Below are 19,058 nucleotides of genomic sequence, written 5' to 3' on the forward strand. Positions count from 1 at the left end.
TAAAAATGTCTTTAAACAGGGAAATCTGTCATCAGCCATGCAGATAATTAAGTTCATCAACATTGTTTACAGTTGATTCATTACATATTAACTTAAGCATTACCTTGACCCTCTCTCCCTTCTTGCCTGTATACATCCCCTTCTTCCATCCTCTATTTCCCTCTTTCGTCTTCCTTTTCTTAGGATGTTCCAACAAAGTTGGTGGCAAAAGCTGTTCCTCTGCCAATGACTGTCCGTGGACACTGGTTTTTGAGCCCAAGGACTGAGTATACTGTAGCAGTGCAGACTGCCTCAAAACAAGTTGATGGTGATTATGTTGTTTCGGAATGGAGTGAAATTATAGAATTCTGTACAGCAGGTATGATACAAATGCATAAAAAGATCTTAATGGGTCTGGAAAGGTAGTTATAGAAAAAAGTAGTTAAGGATAAAACATTGCATTGATAATTTTGAATCAACACTAGAATAGCACAACAGGGGAAAAAAGTGTATTGTTTGGAGGAGCTTAGATTCACAGCAAAAACAAGGCAATGAAATAAAATTTGGTACATGCATAGTTTTCTCTTTCAGAGTAAAGGCCTTGTAAATAAAAAAATTGATGCAGTTTGAAAATATGCCTATCTAGGCATATTTTATTTTTTATTTCTTCCTTTTTCGTTTTTTTCACAGATAGTAACGAAACACCCTTGCCTAATTTAGGGGTTAGGCAAATCTCAATGAATGTTTCTAGCAGAAATGCTGGTTTTTTTTTTTCACTTTACTGGAAGAACTTAAGAACAGCTGTCTCTGTTTCTTGTGTATGTGTTTGATTTATTAGAAAGTATAAGTTTGATTTATTAGAAAGTATAAGTTTGATTTATTAGAAAGTATGATAGCCATATGGGACTGTAATATTTGAAATGGAAAATCCAGCCACTATTTTATGTATCACTAAGAAATAATTCCACCACTTGAAAAGTATGAAACTGTTTTCTCATAGCTTTTATAGTCAGACTCACATCAGAGATGCTAAAATGTAAAAATGTATTCATTATAAAATATGTAGAATACTGTTATAATCATAGTTTGGTATTTCCATCTTCTTAACACAACTAGCCTATATTTTATGTGTCACGTTTGAATTAATCTATCTCCCAATATTTTTCTGAACTAAAATCCCTCTTTGTTCTCTCTCTTCTACTTTTGGTTTTGTACTGCATTGCTTTCTGTTTATTTTCATTGCTCCTTTCAAGGGAGGTTTAATCTAATTAAGACATTCTGTAGAGAGTCACTTTTTTATATTGTTTTAATGAATGTTTCATGTAGGAGTGCAGGTAATGGTATCATATATAATTTATTAAAAACTTAGAATTTGCCTACTAAAATGCTATTTGACATCAAGTGAAAGCAGAAAATATTACTTCTCCTTTAGCTTAAGGAAGAACTTTGACTCCTTGGACGAGAGCAATAGTACAGCGAGTAGGGTATTTGCCTTGCACATGGCCAACCTGGGTTCAATCTCTGCCATTCCATAAGGTTCTCCAAGCACCACCAGGAGTAATTCCTGAGTGCAGAGCCAGGAGTAGATTCTAAGCATCGCTGGCTGTGAATAAAACTTATTTTTTTAATTACCACCTATTTTTATTATACTTGTACGTATGATAGCTATGTGAGACCTATTTAATTATTTGTTGTGAGATCTATTTAATTATTCGTTTGTGAATTTTTAAAATGTCTTAAATCTTCTTTGCTTCATTTAGAGTGATCTCTCGGTTGCTTTTGTATTTAGTTAACTATATCTCAATTGTTTTTAGGAACTTATGCAGTAAATAATAAGGGAAACACCGCTTTGAAAGTGCCCAGGTGTGGCTGGGGCGAATATGAGAACTAAGAACAGAGGCCTAGCTTGTTCAAGACCCTGAATTCAAACTCAGCATCACATGACTTCCCTGTTATCACTCCCATGGCCTCAGAACACTGCCAGCTCTGGCTTATCTTTTAAAAATAAATCTTGTGCTAAATGTTACACATATTTTTCTATAAATTATTTTGCACTTTATTTTCATGAGTAAAATCTAAGGGCAATTTAAAATGTTTAAAACGTGTTCAATTTATCAAAGTAACTCAAATGCTGTTTCATATCACCTTTAGATCCTTCTGTCTGTATCTGTCTGTCCTCCCATTGTTCATCAATTTGCTCGAGCAGGCCCAGTAACATCTCCAGAGACTTTGTTGTTACTGTGTTTGGCATATCGAATACATCGCGGGTAGCTTGCCAGGCTCTTCCGTGTGGGCGAGATACTCTTGGTAGCTTGCCAGGCTCTCCGAGAGGGGTGGAGGAATCGAACTCAGGTTGGCCATGTTGGCTGCATGCAAGGCAAATGCCCTACCACTGTGCTACCGCTCAGGCCCTTAATTCTATTAATTTAGAGAAGACTTTTGAATAAATTATTGTTTAATCAGGATGCTTAATTCAACAGTTATTAAGCACATGCTGAGTGCTATGCTTATGAAAAATAGCAGAAATAAATAAAACGCCACAACTAATGTATTTCTAATCTAATCTGTGATGAAGATAAAATTCCTGTGTTTATATGGTAATTATATGTCTCTGTCTTTAGATTATGAGCTCTTTAAAAGAAAAAAAGTTTATCTTTTAATCTCCTAGTCTAATTTAACACATTGCTTTGTACATGGTATAGTACATAGCCTGTGTAGCTCTGATAAAATGTCCTTATCATCTTTTTTTTTGGATGAGACTGTTTGTAAGTTCATTGTATAACCTTGATATTAGCTCATTGTCAGATACATGATGTGTGAATTTATTCTTTTGTTTATTAACAATATGTTTTTGCTTTAGTTATTTTTCCAGTTTTGGAGACATATGTAGTTGTGCTCAGAGAATCACGTGAACTCAGGAGTTAGCTTGGGCCTTAATTGAGCTATCTCTCTGGCCCTGTCTTTTCATCTTAATAGTTCATTTTACTGTGCTGGTTTTAGTTAGATTTAATCTCTTTGGGCTGGAGCGATAGCACAGCTGGTAGGGTGTTTGCCTTGCACGCAGCCAACATGGCCGACCCGAGTTCCATTCCTCCGCCCCTCTCGGAGAGCCCGGCAAGCTACCAAGAGTATCTCGCAGAGCCTGGCAAGCTCCCCTTGACGTATTCGATATGGCAAACACTGTAACAACAAGTCTCATGATGGAGACGTTACTGGGCCCGCTCGAGCAAATCGATGAACAACGGGAGGATCGTGACCCTGACCGTGACCATGTTTGCTTTTGGGGTTGAATCCCCCAAAGGAAGCCTATATCACGGAGGGTTTCTTCTATATATTTAATAATTTGAGGCCTAAAATACAAGACTTTAATCAGTTTTTAATTAATTCGCGCTTAATTAAGTCGCGCTTAACTTTTTGTCATGTTTACTACCTTCATGTATGAGGATTTAATTCTTAGCTCTCAACTCTGTTCTCTTGAACTACGTGCTTACTTTTATTCCAATATTATACTGTTTTTCAATGATGCTGAGGGGTTAGTTCTGGTTCTGCACTGAGGATTCACTCCTTGAGGAACCTTATGGGTATGCTGGGGACCTAGCCTAGCTCAGCCACTATCTCTCTGACCCCTACTGTTTTGATTACTATTGCTTTGTAGCATAGTTAGAAATTAGGGTGCATAATGACCCATTCGTCTCACTCCCCCACCAATGATTACTTTGGTTATCAGGGTCTTTGTGGTTCCATACAAATTTCAATAATGTTGGTCCCATTTACTTGAAGAATGACACTGGAATTTTGAAAGGAATTAAGTGTATTTCTTTGGGTGATCATTTTAATTCTTTTGATCATTCTGGGTGGTCATTTTGATCTTACAATTCATAACCCAGGAATATATTATTTCTTTTTGATTCTTTTTTTTTTTTGCTTTTTTGGGGGGGTGGGGGTCACACCAGGCAATGCCCAGGGGTTACTCCTGACTCTGCACTCAGGAATTACTCCTGGTGGTGCTCAGGGGACCATATGGGATGCTGGGAATCGAACCCGGGTCGGCCACGTGTAAGGCAAACGCCCTACCTGCTGTGCTATCACTCCAGCCAGCCCCTGTGATTTTTCTTTTTAACACTAACACTAGCTCGGGTTTTTAGCATAGAAGGTATTTGTTTAACCACTTTTAACCTCCTTAGTTTATTTGTACTTACTTCTTTCTTTATTCAGTTTTAAGTGGAGTTGTTTTCCTCTTCTAGTTCATTGCTTGTTTACAGAAATGCAATAACTTTGTATATTGATTTTGTAGCTTTTTATTGATTTATTGTTTACAGAAGACTTCAGGAAGTCTTACTTTTCTTTCCTTATTACTAAAAAAATTAAAAGTTTGACCTCCTTATGATTATATATATATGTATGTATTTGCTTTTTGGGTCACACCCGGCAATGCACAGGGGTCACTCCTGGCTCTGCGCTCAGGAATTACCCCTGGCAGTGCTCAGGGGATCATATGGGATGCTGGGAATCGAACCTGGGTCGGCCACGTGCATGGCAAACGCCCTACCCGCTGTGCTATTGCTCCAGCCCTTATATGTATATTTTTATCCAGTTTAAAGACTGAAGAAAATCAAAGTATGGTACTGGTTGGCAATATCTTGGTTATTTGGAGTCTCTATATTTCTTAGCATTTTTTCCAAATTTTTAATTTCCAAAAGTGAAATAAAGCTGAGGGTATTTTAAAAAATTATAAAAATACTCTGTAGAAATTAAAATATGTCAAATGACAATGTTTCTTTTTAAAAATCCTTTTTCTGTAAAGATAACTGTCCTTATGGTGAATTAATAATCCCCGTTTTATTAATCATGTAGTTGACTCTTTCAGCAATATGTTTTAAGAATAGTTCTTTTGGTTATTTTCAGATTACTCAAAAGTTCATCTAACACAGCTGTTGGAGAAAGCAGAAGTGATTGCAGGACGTATGCTTAAATTTTCTGTTTTTTATCGTAATCAGCACAAAGAATATTTTGACTATATTCGGTAAGGATAAAAGTGATTTGCTTTGCCAAATATTATTTCAAATTATTGAATAAAGGTTTTCCTTGTGTCTGATACTGTGAAATAGAGGTTCTAGTTTTCCCTTTAAAGTATTTAACTCTACTTGAACCTTCTTCCTCACAATAATCAATTAGGAAAGAATGTGGAATTTTCTCCCACTTCATTTTGTAATCACAAGATTACACATCCTGTCTATTTCAGTAGAATCTCTTCAATTTGCTCTGCTTATATGGACAAGAATTTCTTTTTATTTTTGTTTTGGGGCCATACCTGGCAGTCCTTAAGGGCTACTCCTGGCTCTGTGCTCAGAGAACCATGCAGTGCTCTGTATTGAAACAGGCTTCCCATATGCAAAACATATACTCAAACATAGACTTAATGAGAATTTCATATGCACTTTCCTCTAATTCCAGAAAAGACCATGCCTTCTGTTTCATACCAGCTACTAAATTTTCTTCTGAACTTCTGGATCTCTTTAAGTTGTTGAAACTAAGAGAGTAAATGTTGATTATTAATGAAATATTAATGCTAAATCAAGTATAATATTTAGTCATCTCATTAATGTTGGATTAATTATTCATGAGGCTATTCACATTTGTTCACTTTTGAATTTTAGTGTTTAAGTTGTGTATTTAAACACTAGAATAGCCTATTTTTGCCTCTAGAAGTAATTCCCATTAATTGAAAAGAATTCTATGATACTGTAAGCAGTTTTAATATTAGTAAGATCTTTTATATTTATAGAAGAAACTTGCAGGAAACTAAACAGGTGTGTTTTAAAGTAGCACAGAGGCTTTTAAAATATTTACTACTATATATACATATATATAGTTTTAAAGCATATATATGCTAATCCCCATAATTTATCATTTTATGCTAATCCCTGTAATTTATCATTGTAAATGCCTCCTTATCACTGCAAACTCTAAAAGATTCTTCAACTGGTAAGATTGTACATGAAAAAAAAAGTAAGAAACTTGTTTTTGGTTTGTTTTATATCTCTATAGTTTTTCTTTTTGTTGTCACTGGGGTTGGTTTGGGACACAACCAGTGGTGCTCAGTGCTGGCTTCTGGCTTTGCATTCAACTTGGTGTACTCAGGAGTTGAACCCAGGTCGGTTGCCTGCAAGGCCAGTGCCATACTTGCTTTTTTGCTCTGGCCCCAGTATCTCTCTAGTTTTGTTTTTCAGTTTTTCTTAAATTTATTGAATAGCTATGAATTGCAGAGTTACAGAGCTTCTTGTTTGAATTTCAGGTGTATGATGTTTAGGTATCAATCCTTTCATCGATTCCCACGCCCTCCACCAGTGTCCCCAGTTTCTCTCCCACCACCCAGCCTGCACACAATTTTTTAATTTTTTTCCTTTGAGGCATTGTGATTTGCAATACTGTCTTTTTATCTTGGTTTAGAATTTAACTCTGCTACCAGCTGGGAAAATGCAAAGAAAAATGTTAAAAAAAAAACCAAATTTAGCATTTGGTTTCCTCATTTGAAATACTTTTATTATGACATCTTATATATTTTTGTTGCAAAATTATTCCTCCCACATATTTGAGTATCTTATAAATGTATAGTTTAATCTATAATTATTTTAAGCTGGTGAATTGTTTACTCTTAATTATATTTAATTCCTGGTGAATGCCATTACCCTAATTTAGAAAGACTGGAGTTACAAATACGTTATCTGTTAAGTGTTGAGTGGGAATAACTATCCTAAAATGTATTCTCATATTTGTTAAGCACAACATTTAAAAACAAAAAAAATCCAGTATTTTTTTTTTAGTGATATTTGATTTCACTCGTATGTGGTACTTGGAGAAAATAGGTGAACTAAATGAATTTTTCATGGTATGACTATTTACTGGTTACCAGAAATGAAGTGAATAGGCCACAGGGCTAAAGGCAGAGTGGGTAACTTTTAGAAGAAAGGGGACACACATATTAATTAACAGGAATGCATAACCAAAATCTATATGTATAGATTTGTATAATTATACAATAATACTTTAATATTTTTTAAAATGAAAAATATTGTAAAATTCAAGTATTTTAAGTACTAAGAATTTTTTTTTAAGATGAACACTGATAGAATGCATACATACTTTTGTTTTAGTACTAGATTTTGATTCACGGGATATTTGCAATATAGCAAATATTTCAGTGACCACTGGAGGTCAGTATTTCATCTTTTTTTTTTTTGTCTTTGGTGGGGAAACTGATGTATTTTCGGGTACTTAGATATTTCAAAAATTGCTTTACCTATTTCCAAAAGTTCTTCTAAGAAGGATATAAGACAAAGACCAAGAGTCTGGAAAATAAAAAATTATTACATTTGTACTTCATGTAGGATAATTTTATATCGTATATAATTATGTCAATTAGGCTACCTATAAAAGATTATATATATTATATATACATATATATATATATATATATAGTATATATCCTGTGACTGTTTCCAGTATCTTAGTGTGAGAGATGTATTTACTGGGGCTGGAGGGATGGTATAGCAGGTCAGTTGCTTTCCTTGCATGTGACTGACCTAGGTTCTATCCCTGGAACCCAGGATGGTCCCCTGAGCCCACCCCATGTGATCCCTGAATATAGAGCTCAGGGATGGACACATTGTTTTGCTCTTTCAAAGCTGCTTCTTACAAAAGCTTTACTTAAAAATAGTGAACTTTACCTTCTATTTACATAATTTACTTAAAATGTCACATTGTTACTGAGAATGCTTGAATGGGAAGGAACCTTGCTTATTCAGGTCCCAAAAGAACCACTGGATGCCCTAGGGGATTCCAAGCATCCACAGTTATAACCCTAGCCCCCCTCCCTGCCTTCAAAGCAACCCCAGGGTTACCAGGATACTGCCCAGCAACAGAGCTGAAGCACTGAGAATTACTCAGGGGGCCCCTGTTCTGAGCACCGCTTGGGAAGCCCCCCAAAAATTGGTCCCCTAAGCACTGCCAGGGGTAATTTCAGAGTCAGAGAGCCAGGGTTTGAAGCCCAACCGCCCCCCCAAAAGCCAAAAAAAATAAAACCACCAGGGTCAGTAGCATACAAAACAAGGACCTTAACCCTTGTACAGTGTCTGGCACTGACACCAATTTTAAAAGATACATGTACCCCTATGTTTACTGAGGCATTATTGAGCTACCCAAGATATGTAAATAACTTGTGTCCAAAGTCAGATGAGTGAAAACATAGATTGAACTGGAGAGTATTATGCCAAATCATAATGAGAAAGATAAATACCAAGTGATTTCACTATATGAAAGGGGAAAGAAAACAAATGCCTGGTTTCTAACTGCAAATCTGTGGCAGAGAACAGTGGGGTGAGGGAGTTATAAAAAAATACTATTTTAAAAATACACATGCTAAGACACTGCAGAAACCCCTGAAAACTGAAGTCAGGAGCAAAAGAGTGCCTTATTCATAGAAGAAAAATAAAAACAATTGAAAGACTTTGTAGACCAGACAAAAATGGCACAATATTTACAAGTGGTAAAAGAGAGCTTCCACATTAGTATTAAAGGACCAAGGAAGAGTAAGAATGCAAATTATAGACCAGTGTTCCTGACAGATCTATATGCAAAGATCTCAGTAGCACTGCACTGTCCTCCCGTTCATCGATTTGCTCGAGCAGGCCCAGTAACATCTCCACTGTGAGACTTGTTACTGTGTTTGGCATATCGAATAGGTCACGGTCAGCTTGCCAGGCTTTGCCGTGCGGGCGAGATCCTCTCCATAGCTTGCCGGGCTCTCCGAGAGGGGCGGAGGAATAGAACCCAGGTCAGCCGCATGCAAGCAAATGCCCTACCCGCTGTGCTGTCAGTCCAGCCCCCGAAACCAAATCCAGCAATACTTTTAAAGGATCATATGCCATGATCCAGTGTGATTCATTCCTCAAATGTAAAAACGGTTCAATATATGGGGCATACTGGCAGATTAAGGAGATAGCTGTAACAGCCAAACCTAAGGGTCAAGGCTATAATTTAGCTGTCATTAGGCAGTGTCAAAAGATGTGTTCCCCTTTATTTGATAAGAAGGCAAAGCATTTTGGTTTTTAATATTAGACAGTTAACCTTCAGACTTAGCGATAAATACATAAATTAGTGCTTTAATCATGATGTACCAAAGAATGACACTCCCCTTCTTTGCAGAGAACATCATGGAAATGCAATGCAGCCTTCTGTCAAAGATAATAGTGGTAGCCATGGTTCTCCTATCAGTGGAAAATTAGAAGGCATCTTTTTCAGTTGCAGCACTGAATTCAATACTGGGAAGCCACCCCAGGATTCACCTTATGGAAGATACAGGTTTGAGATTACAGCAGAAAGACTTTTTAACCCAAATACTAACTTATACTTTGGGGACTTCTATTGTATGTACACTGCTTATCATTATGTGATTCTTGTTATTGCCCCTGTGGGATCACCAGGAGACGAATTTTGTAAGCTGCGCCTTCCTCAGCTAAATTCCAAGGATAATAAATTTTTGACCTGCACAGAAGAAGACGGGGTACTGGTTTACCACCATGCCCAGGATGTCATTTTAGAAGTTATTTACACTGACCCTGTGGATCTTTCTCTGGGCACCGTGGCAGAAATCACTGGTCATCAGCTCATGAGTTTGTCTACCGCAAACGCAAAGAAAGATCCCAGCTGCAAAACTTGTAATATCAGTGTTGGACGTTAAAGCCCACTTTCCTTATTTGGTCCCTTTTTTCCCCTTAGGAAGATTGATTCTTTGTTAGCCATTTTCATCATCACCAGATGTTTTCATTAAAGCATGCACATGCCGCTACCACCAAAAGCAAACTGCCACTTTCCACATTTCATTCAGAGCTGTTTCAGTGTTTCTATGCCCTACCTTTCCTACTTTCACTGATGAGATATTCTAAGTTCTCCTTTTGATTTTTTATTGCCTAGATGCTGCAATGTTTTTATTTTTCCGTTTTGCCAAACATAACAAAACAATGATATAAATCGCTTTAGCAAAATACAAAATAATGACTTATCGATGGTGTTTAAATATGCATTCATTTTAATCTACTGAAAAAATATTGAGATAACTCCAAATCGCATGAAAGGGTATAATTGCAGCATGAGTTGAATCTTGAAGACTAGAATCGCCAGCACTTCCAACCTGTTGTTTGACTGTGTTATTTATGTTATTTATATTAGCTAACAGGAGACAACTGCTGTGTTTCAACATAATAAATATAATAGAAAAATATTTTATTTGTATTGTTGTATAAAATATTTACAGTCAAATAGAATATATAGTTACATTTTAATAGCAATTGTATACATGTCATGAAACAAGTTTCCCTTATCAAAGATGTAGTTTGTAAACCTCAAATAGTTGTATATCTGTCCTGTTACAAGTAGTTGACTTCAATTAAACAGCTTTACGAAGGACAATATTCTGATTCATAAAAGTTATAAAATACCAGCTAATACAGAGAAACATTAAGCCTCTGAAATAATCTGCTTCTGAAATAATCATTATTCTTTCTATCCAAACTATATGAACATGTGAATTTCTTCAACTTCATGCTTAAACATTACAGAAAAATATAAGTACAAACATGGTTGGTACAAGAAAAAAATGTCAATCATTTACTAATTTTTACAAAAGTAAAATTAATGTGTTTCAGTAGAACATAACAAAACAATATACACTAAATCTGATGAAGTGAATAAAATATTCTAGCTTCTTAAAGGTATCATGACAATTTTCAAACCTTTCATACAGAATGAAGCTACGGCTCATGAGAAATCTTTTAGACCTTACAAAGTAGAGACCTTGGAACATTAAGAAAAATGTGTATTCCCAATGGAAAAATAGTCATATACTTTAAGATATAGTAAACAAAAATTAGCAGTCATACCTATGATCACATTATTTACTACAGACAAGTCTCTATCCAAAATACCTATTTTTAAATTTTAATACAATTTTATTTTAATATAAACAACTCTCAGTTATAGACAAAGATAATTCACAAAGTACATGCTCTCAGAATTAACTTTGGTAATCAGAAATGTAAATTTTCAGATAACAGAAAATAATTGCTATTTTTATGTAGAAATAAAAAATTAGCAGTGACATATTCTAGAGTGTTTTAGGATACTAAAGATCTATTAGACTTAAGGGACAAGGTAGTTTATTTTTTAATCACTTAAAACTCTATTAGACATTTCCAACAAACTACTTTCTTATTAGATATATTCCTTCACACATAAAAATTAGAGTTTGCCTCTTCTTACTGATATTTTAAAAATCATATTCCTATGTATCAACATAAGCCATCTTTGGACACTAGAAGATATTTCCCTACTTCCCTAACAAGTGGGCTATTGAAAAGCTGGATGTTACATGTCATTTAAATTTGAGAAAATATTGGACATTAAATAATTAGAGAGACTGGGTTTTCTCTCCTTGACACAAAGGAACTGACTCCCTCCAATTATGTTATTTGTGGTATATCCCCTCATTCAAATTCCTTCTCATTTTTAATTATAGTTGTCATACTTTCTCAAAAACAATACTTCCATTAAAGTGCTTCAGTTTTCCATATGTTGAAACCACATAGCAAGATTAGCAGAGGAAAATCAACTTAAGTTTTTCTTGGGTTAAGGTAATCACAAACATTTCTTAAACCTCAAATAGTTTTGGCCACGTCTTGCTTGCTGATGAGGACCTCTAAAAGTCTCAGTTTGGCCTTTATGTGCTTGTATTCATAGTACTCATCTGCCATTGGTATTCTATCTTCCTTTTGTGGACTTCTGCAAAGCAGAAAATCGTGTATTAGTTAACAATAAAAACAATTAAAAATCATTTTAAAATTCTTGCATGAGAAAATACTGGATAGCAGTTTCCACTTAATGTTTGCATCTTATCTTCCCTTCATCTTTACTTACTCCCATCGCCTTTAAAAAGTTTATTGTCATAGATGTTTTATAGCAATGTGATCTGAAAGTGTATGGGTATATATGTATATACTGGAGGTCAAGTAAAATGATGGGAGTGTGGGTTAGGGAACACCCCCAACACATTCTAGACACTGTCTTATTTTTTGCATATGTATAATGTTTTGCATTTATACAAGTCAGCCTAAAACTCTTAAAATATCAAATCACTTATAAATTTATGATTATTGTTAGAACAATCATAAATGACTACCTCACAATATGAAATATTTTCAAATTTTCTTGTAATTGTAACACAAGTACCTGCTAATGTGCAGTGGAATCACTGAGAAGTTCTTTGAAGTAATTTGTGAATCTAAATTGCAATGCCCTTTTTGCATTTTAATTTTACTAGGAGTATACATAAAATACAGATCCCGGAACCGCGGCCGCATTCGCGGCCGCGCGACATCTTGACAGAACTTTTTTTTATGACATCTTATTGTCTTATTCCTACTTTGCACAAACTTGCAGGCTATCGAATGTAGCCTGCCCACAGGGCAGAGTCTGGCAAACTCCCCGTGGCGTACCAAATATGCCAAATACCAGTAACAATGATGGGTCTCATTCTCCTAAAGAGCCTTGAATATAATCTCAGGGCTAGGATGAAAGAGACGTTACTGGGGCCTGCTCGAGGCAATCGACGAATAACAGGATGATGAAATGAAATGAAATGAAATACATAAAACAATGCATACATTTTTATACAGATGCATATAACCACTACACGTTCTTCTCAATACTTTGAAAATGATTATGTAATATCTGGAATTAAAAACATTTTCCTTCCCACTGAAGGAAAACCTACTACTTTAGGTTCTACGGAGGTTATTGTCTTATTGGTTGATAAAATGGTCAATTATCTTTTAGAATATTTCCACCCATGATATGGAAATGCTAGTAGTAGAAGACACAGATGAAGTCCCCACAATTGTTACTGACTACAAATATAACTAGTCTCATACACATTAGCAAGACTGAAAATGAGTAAATGGCAAACATGTAATATTTTATCTGTATTTTTCTTCTATTTTCCCAGTACAAAAAAGGAAACATCTCTTAAAATTACACAAGCTAATCAATAAAGATACTAAGAATGCAGTGGTCTACTTGTATAACACAGATGTACACTGTCCTGTACTTTCTACAAAACTCAGAACATAACACAAATCTATAGACAGTTACTCTTAAATATTTCATAAATAATAATGACAAAATTAAAAGTTATCTAAATTTGCTTCTAAAAACTTATACCTGTGCTTGTCTAGTGCCTTAATTGGTGTAAGCAGATCTAAGTTAAGAAATGTTCTAATTCATAAGGAGATAGTAATTATCTAAAATATAACTTTACCTTAGGAATATGCTGGCCAAAATGAAACTTTTTGCTAAGAATGTCCTGGCACAGTTTTCCCATTATACAAAAGGTGTTAACTTTTAGCACGCACTGGCTTATGGTTGTGATAACAATATATCTCTATGATTATCATGCTTTGTGTATCAGAAATATTACCATGAACATTTACGGTGCCTTAAAATTTTTAGTGATATAATCTCATGAATATTTTACCTTATGAAAGTTCTGTATTACCAATAAACTATAATAAGATTAGGAAAATAGGATTAAGTTATGATTTTCCTAGTCATTAAGCTTATTTCAGTCATCACCACTTTTGAATTTGAGATATACTACCACAAGAGGGAACATAACAGTAATCAAATACAGGCATATCTGAAGTGGATTCAAGACTCAAGGGTGCAATAGATTATTATGTCTAGAAAATAACTAGTTTTCCTGTATGTTAAAAGTCATGCTGAGTACCATTTCAGATTTGGTAGGCAGAACTACTATTACACTGGGATGTTCATCAATTCTTAAAACTTCTTGATTTTTTTTGGGGGGGGGCTTTTTTTTAGTTTTGTTTTGGAGTAACACCCAGAAGTGCTTAGGGCTTTACTCCTGGCCTTGCACTCAGGGATCACTCCTGGCAGGCTCAAGATATCATGGGGTACCTGGGATCAAACCTGGGTCATCTGTGTGCAAGGATGATGCCCTACCACCTGTACAATTGCTCCAACCTCAAAGCGCCTGTGGGTTTAAATAAGTAAAAATAAAATGTAAAGTTGCATGCAATTTTTATATAAGAAAAAGATGGAAAAGAGAGGAATACAAATATTTTAACACCCTCAATGTAATTACCACACAGAATTTTTCATGAAATCAGATACATTAGCAAAAAGGTAAATAGATTGGACTCACATAATAATTAGAAAGTAAAAATCCAGGTAAAAACTTAAATGGCTTACATCTGTATTAGTGAACACAAAACATTTATAACTTAAGACTAGTACTATTCAAACAGTCCAAAAGTACTGAAATGAAACATCTCTAATAAAAGGTGAGTAGCCTAAGCTTTTAAGTGTTTTTATAATAATAATCTCTTTTTACCAGGGTGACCCTCACACTGCTGACATGAAAGTATTTGGGGAAAGGTAGATATCCAGGTGAGAAAAATACTAAGGAGCCAGTATAGCACTGACTCCACTCTCTGCCAAGTAATAATGTTGTTACTTTAGAAAAGTTGTGTCCTTTGTTATTTTTAATGCTGATATACTGCTCCTTCAATAGTCATAATTTCCTAAGGTATCACAAGAAGTTGTTATTTAATCCTTACAAACATGAAAATTGTAGGATATGTGAGTGATTTTTGCCTATCTTCTAGAAGTAGATCAATAAAATGTCTCTTGATTGTGATATATGTAATCTGAAATATTTATATATTTTTGATGATAAAAATTAGGAAAAACTGGATTGAATTTCATAATGAGATCTTGTGAAAAATAGAGGACCATGCAATAAAACATGAACTTTTGACCAACTCCTAAAATAAGTACAGGTAGATCCTGAAGTTTAAAGGTTATATTTAAAGCAAAGGAAGCAATATTAAAATGGAGGATATATTGTGGAACAAAGTAGCCAAGAGCAAAGAAATTACATGGCTCATGAACAGATTCTAAAGGTCTAGATAAACTCCATAGTTACCAGTTTTTTGTGAATAAAATCAGGGATTTGGGGGAGTTCACCTTTTATTATTTTTAAAGCCTGATGTCATATTTGAGAGCATAGCTTTTCACAAAGCATTTGTAATGGTAGTACTGTCCAAATATCAGGAAATCCTGCTAGGAAATCCTGGGTCAAAGTCAGTATGGAAATCATTTGTATATGTATAAAGTGACTGTTCCTACACAAACTGTAGCTAATCTTAAAAACAGTTCCCTAAGAGGTGTTAGTCTAAGAAATATAGCTGATAATACTTACCTTCCTGTTTGTTTAAAAAACTGTTCTTCAAATTCTCTTAAGGCTTTCCGAAGTCTCTTCTTGTCAGCCCTAGTTTCTCGGAGATGGTCAAGAAGTACAGGCCTATACCAAGTGAAACATAGGTGCTTCATTACTTGGCTTTGGCCTGAGAAATGGAGCAGATTTGTCTTTCAGCAGTTTTCTGCCTGTCCAGGGACTGAGGAGAGGCACGCTGACTAACTACATTATAAAAAGTGATGATGGTAAAGAACAAGTGAATGGGTGAGGGGGAAATACTCTTTGAATGAATACTCCTCAGTATTTGCTGACAGATTAAATAAAAGTGCACAATAGATCTTAAAGAAAATGCTGTCCTTTAGAGCATATCAGGAATAGCAAAATCCTTGGAAATGAAACATATATCTGAGAGAAAGCTATAGTTAAAAATAGTACACACTTTATTCTGCGAAGACAATAGAGAAAAGTAATTCAAATTAGATAAGAATTTCTTTTTACTTATTTTTTATTCTTTGATTGGAGGGAAGGGGCCACACCCGGTGGTTCTTAAGAGATTGCAGTCCTGGGAATCAAATTGGGCTTTCCACATGCAAAGCATGGGCTCCGGCCATTTGAGCAGATTTTTGGGGGGGGGAAGCACACACCTAGTGCTTAGGTCCTACTCCTGACTCTGTGTTCAGGGATCACTCTTGGCAGTACTCAGGGACCACAGGTGCCAGGGATGAAACCCAGGTCAGCCATGTGCTATGTAAGCACCCTACCTACTGTCCTATCACTCTGGCCCTTTAGCAGGAATTTTTATCTGTGGGACTTGTTTATAGTTTTAGAGACTTCTTGAGTTTCTTGATATTAGATACTGACATTTTAAAAATTCCGTTACTTTAAAAAAATCAACATTAAAGTATAACTTCCGAAAGGAATCAACTAATATATTAACAAATGGGATGGAGAAAGGGAAGAAAAAAGAAGGGAGAGGAAGTAGGATGGATGGAAGATTAATTTTGTACTTTACAATAGGTCACTCAGGGCTGAAGCGATAGCACAGCAGGTAGGGCATGTCCCTTGCACGTGGCCGAGTTCGATTTGATTCCCAGCATCCCATATGGTCCCCCGAGCACTATCAGGAGTAATTCCTGAGTGCATGATCCAGGAGCAACCCCTGTGCATCGCCAGGTGTGACCCAAAAAGCAAATAAAATAGGTCACTCTTCTGTGATCTGTACTTGACATAACAATTCTAGAAGCACATTAAAAGCTCAATTAACAACTTAGTCATGTTTGGTCTCATCATATTTGTAAGGATTCTATTTGTAACTTGGGGGCATACTTATCCCTATAATTTATGTTAAAGAAAATTTTATGTCCTGGCCTGGATATATAAACCAAAGAATGCTATATAAGAGGAATGCGTGCTACTGTATAATGATAAGAAAAATGATCATATTCATGAAAATTCAAGTGGAGCTATTAGGAAATAGATGACAGCTAATTTACTTAAGACCAAGTAAATTGCCAGTTTGAGAAATGATCTTATCTAATCGGTAAAAATAAAGGTCATTTTAATAACTGCTGACCCATAAAAGAATTTCTGTTCCTCAGGTCCAGTATTCTGCCAAGAGTTCCAGAGTCTGCCAAAGTGTAGATTATTCCTCAACCCTGAGGACACCAGACCATCCAGGATGGTGGTAGTAGCCACATACAACCCAGAGAACTTTCTGTGTGCTTATAGGATGGAATTTCCAGAGGGGTATTGAGTAATTATTTTTCTGAAAAGGGAACATAAGCCAAATAAGTTTGACAATCTTGAGTTTGACCATGCAACTCTGTAAGACTGATCAGAACTTATAGCATCACTGGGATCTTATTAGGAGCTTTGGTGCTTCATAGCTTTGTATTTACAATTTTCCAGCTAAGACAACCAAGATATGCTCTCAGAGCAACTTTTGATGGGTAGCATCTTTTGAAAGTCTAGTAACTCTTTTGAGCTTGGCATATCCTTGAGAAACCCCAGATTCAGCAGAAGTTAAAAGGTTATTCTACCCTTAGAGTCCACACTTACATGGTGGCCTCGTGTAAATTGGACATGGAAAGTGTTGATTGTTTGATTTCTTTCTTTTCATCTGGTATCAATACCCGAGTAGGTTCACTCTCATTAGAGTAGATAAGATGATCACCAACAGCAAGGTGACATGTTTGCTCTGGCAAAGAAGATTGCTGGCTTCCTTGTGGACAATCTTCATCAGAGTCTTCTTCTTCATGCTTGTAACAGGCAAAGTTAAAACCATAAATGGTAAGTGTATCTTGACAAATCAAACCAGGAAGAAAAACTATAAACAGATATCGTGAAAACAGTAAATGATCCCTGTGATTATTTTTAATCACATCCTTTGTTGCAAAAAATTTCACTCAGAAGTTAATGAGCCCATACTGGGCTAAAATGCTTACAAAATTCATCTGTTTGCTAGGTCAAAAAAGTACAGCCATCCAGAATATGATCCAAATTTTACTGCACTACTGACCGGCTCTTTTAACCAGACATGAGTTCCCGCAGTTAGCTGGATGCAGATGAGATGGACTATGAACATCTTTTGTTATCTGGAAATAGCCCAAATTACTGGACTATGTTGAAATATAGACAATATTCATAAAATTCACAAGCTTATGGGAGTACTCTATGAAGTTGGTCAAAGCAAAGTTAAGATTCTCCTTAATCTTATTCTGGTAATATCACAAGAAAATTATTTTTGCAAGGAAATATGAAAATTATACCCCCATTTAAAATTATACCTCCTTAGTACATGCTGGTATTGTTTGGGCCTTAGCAGACAGTACTCAGGGCTCTGCTCAGGGATTACTCCTGCCTGGCTCAGGGAACCATACAGGGTGTCGGGTTGAACGTGGGGTCAGCCACATGCAAGGTAAACACCTTACTCACTGGACTCAAATTATGGGAAAGTTTCAGAGTGGAAATCGCTCTTGTCTGTCATAAAGTTATAGAAGTAAAAAAAAATCAATATAAAACAAAAAACTTTTTAGTTAATACAAACAGCCTGACTTACAATTGTTGGAATAAGAGAAGGTGTTGACAAGATTTGCTTGATAATTCTGTATCGGTCATAAAGAGGCTTTATGAGGTTTTTGTCTTGCTTAGTTACCTGAAAAACATGGAATTAATGCTCCTTTTTCAGAGAAGACTAAAAACATGTGTATACTTTCCAGAGGCAAAAAAGTGTCCTGATTCTTCAAAGAAAGGGATTATTATATTCCAAAACAGCAGTAATGAGAGTCATTTGTAATATATTGTACAGAGGGCATGCCAACATGTATAAAGGATAAGGTTCAAGTTTAGGAAGATGTTTTCAGAGCTAACAAGTCTGTAATGTATAAGTGGTATGAAATCTGTTGTTCAATTTATTTTTTAAAACACTGGGCCACCAAGATCTATTGCTTTTTCTTCTAAAACATGTATTTCATCTGTGTTTTTCTGATGATATTCACAGGTAGCAAACTTGTGCAATTCTTCATCAATATATGTTTGGATTGTATACTAATTTACTGATTAGCTCACACACTATTTTGGATAAGACAATGAGACAATACCCTCTTTCTTGGAGGGTATAGTTTCAAAATTTTTCTGACTAAAATATTTCAGAATATATGTTTGTGTGTGTATATATGTGTACATATATATGTATTCATATGTAGATATATCTGTCTTATGACCCATCTCCAGTTTCCAAACAGATCAT

At 35.4% G+C, this 19,058-nt stretch overlaps 2 protein-coding genes across 2 annotated transcripts in view; one reads left to right on the forward strand and one right to left on the reverse strand.

Annotated features, from left to right (window-relative positions):
• The window catches only part of PHYHIPL (phytanoyl-CoA 2-hydroxylase interacting protein like), a 37,306-nt gene extending 27,048 nt beyond the window's left edge, over positions 1-10,258 (forward strand). The window contains exons 3-5 of the mRNA XM_056120456.1: positions 184-358; positions 4,885-5,002; positions 9,184-10,258. Coding sequence (XP_055976431.1) covers positions 184-358; positions 4,885-5,002; positions 9,184-9,718 — 828 coding nt within the window. The 3' untranslated portion in view covers positions 9,719-10,258. The remainder of the gene's footprint in view (positions 1-183; positions 359-4,884; positions 5,003-9,183) is intronic.
• FAM13C (family with sequence similarity 13 member C) overlaps positions 10,244-19,058 on the reverse strand; it is a 152,917-nt gene continuing 144,102 nt past the window's right edge. Inside the window, exons 9-12 of the mRNA XM_056120455.1 lie at positions 18,369-18,464; positions 17,369-17,568; positions 15,314-15,415; positions 10,244-11,814 (exon numbers count right to left, since the gene is read on the reverse strand). Coding sequence (XP_055976430.1) covers positions 11,691-11,814; positions 15,314-15,415; positions 17,369-17,568; positions 18,369-18,464 — 522 coding nt within the window. The 3' untranslated portion in view covers positions 10,244-11,690. The remainder of the gene's footprint in view (positions 11,815-15,313; positions 15,416-17,368; positions 17,569-18,368; positions 18,465-19,058) is intronic.

Source organism: Sorex fumeus, unplaced genomic scaffold, assembly GCF_029834395.1.
Source record: "Sorex fumeus unplaced genomic scaffold, SorFum_2.1 ptg000043l, whole genome shotgun sequence".
Taxonomy (NCBI): Eukaryota; Metazoa; Chordata; class Mammalia; order Eulipotyphla; family Soricidae; genus Sorex; species Sorex fumeus.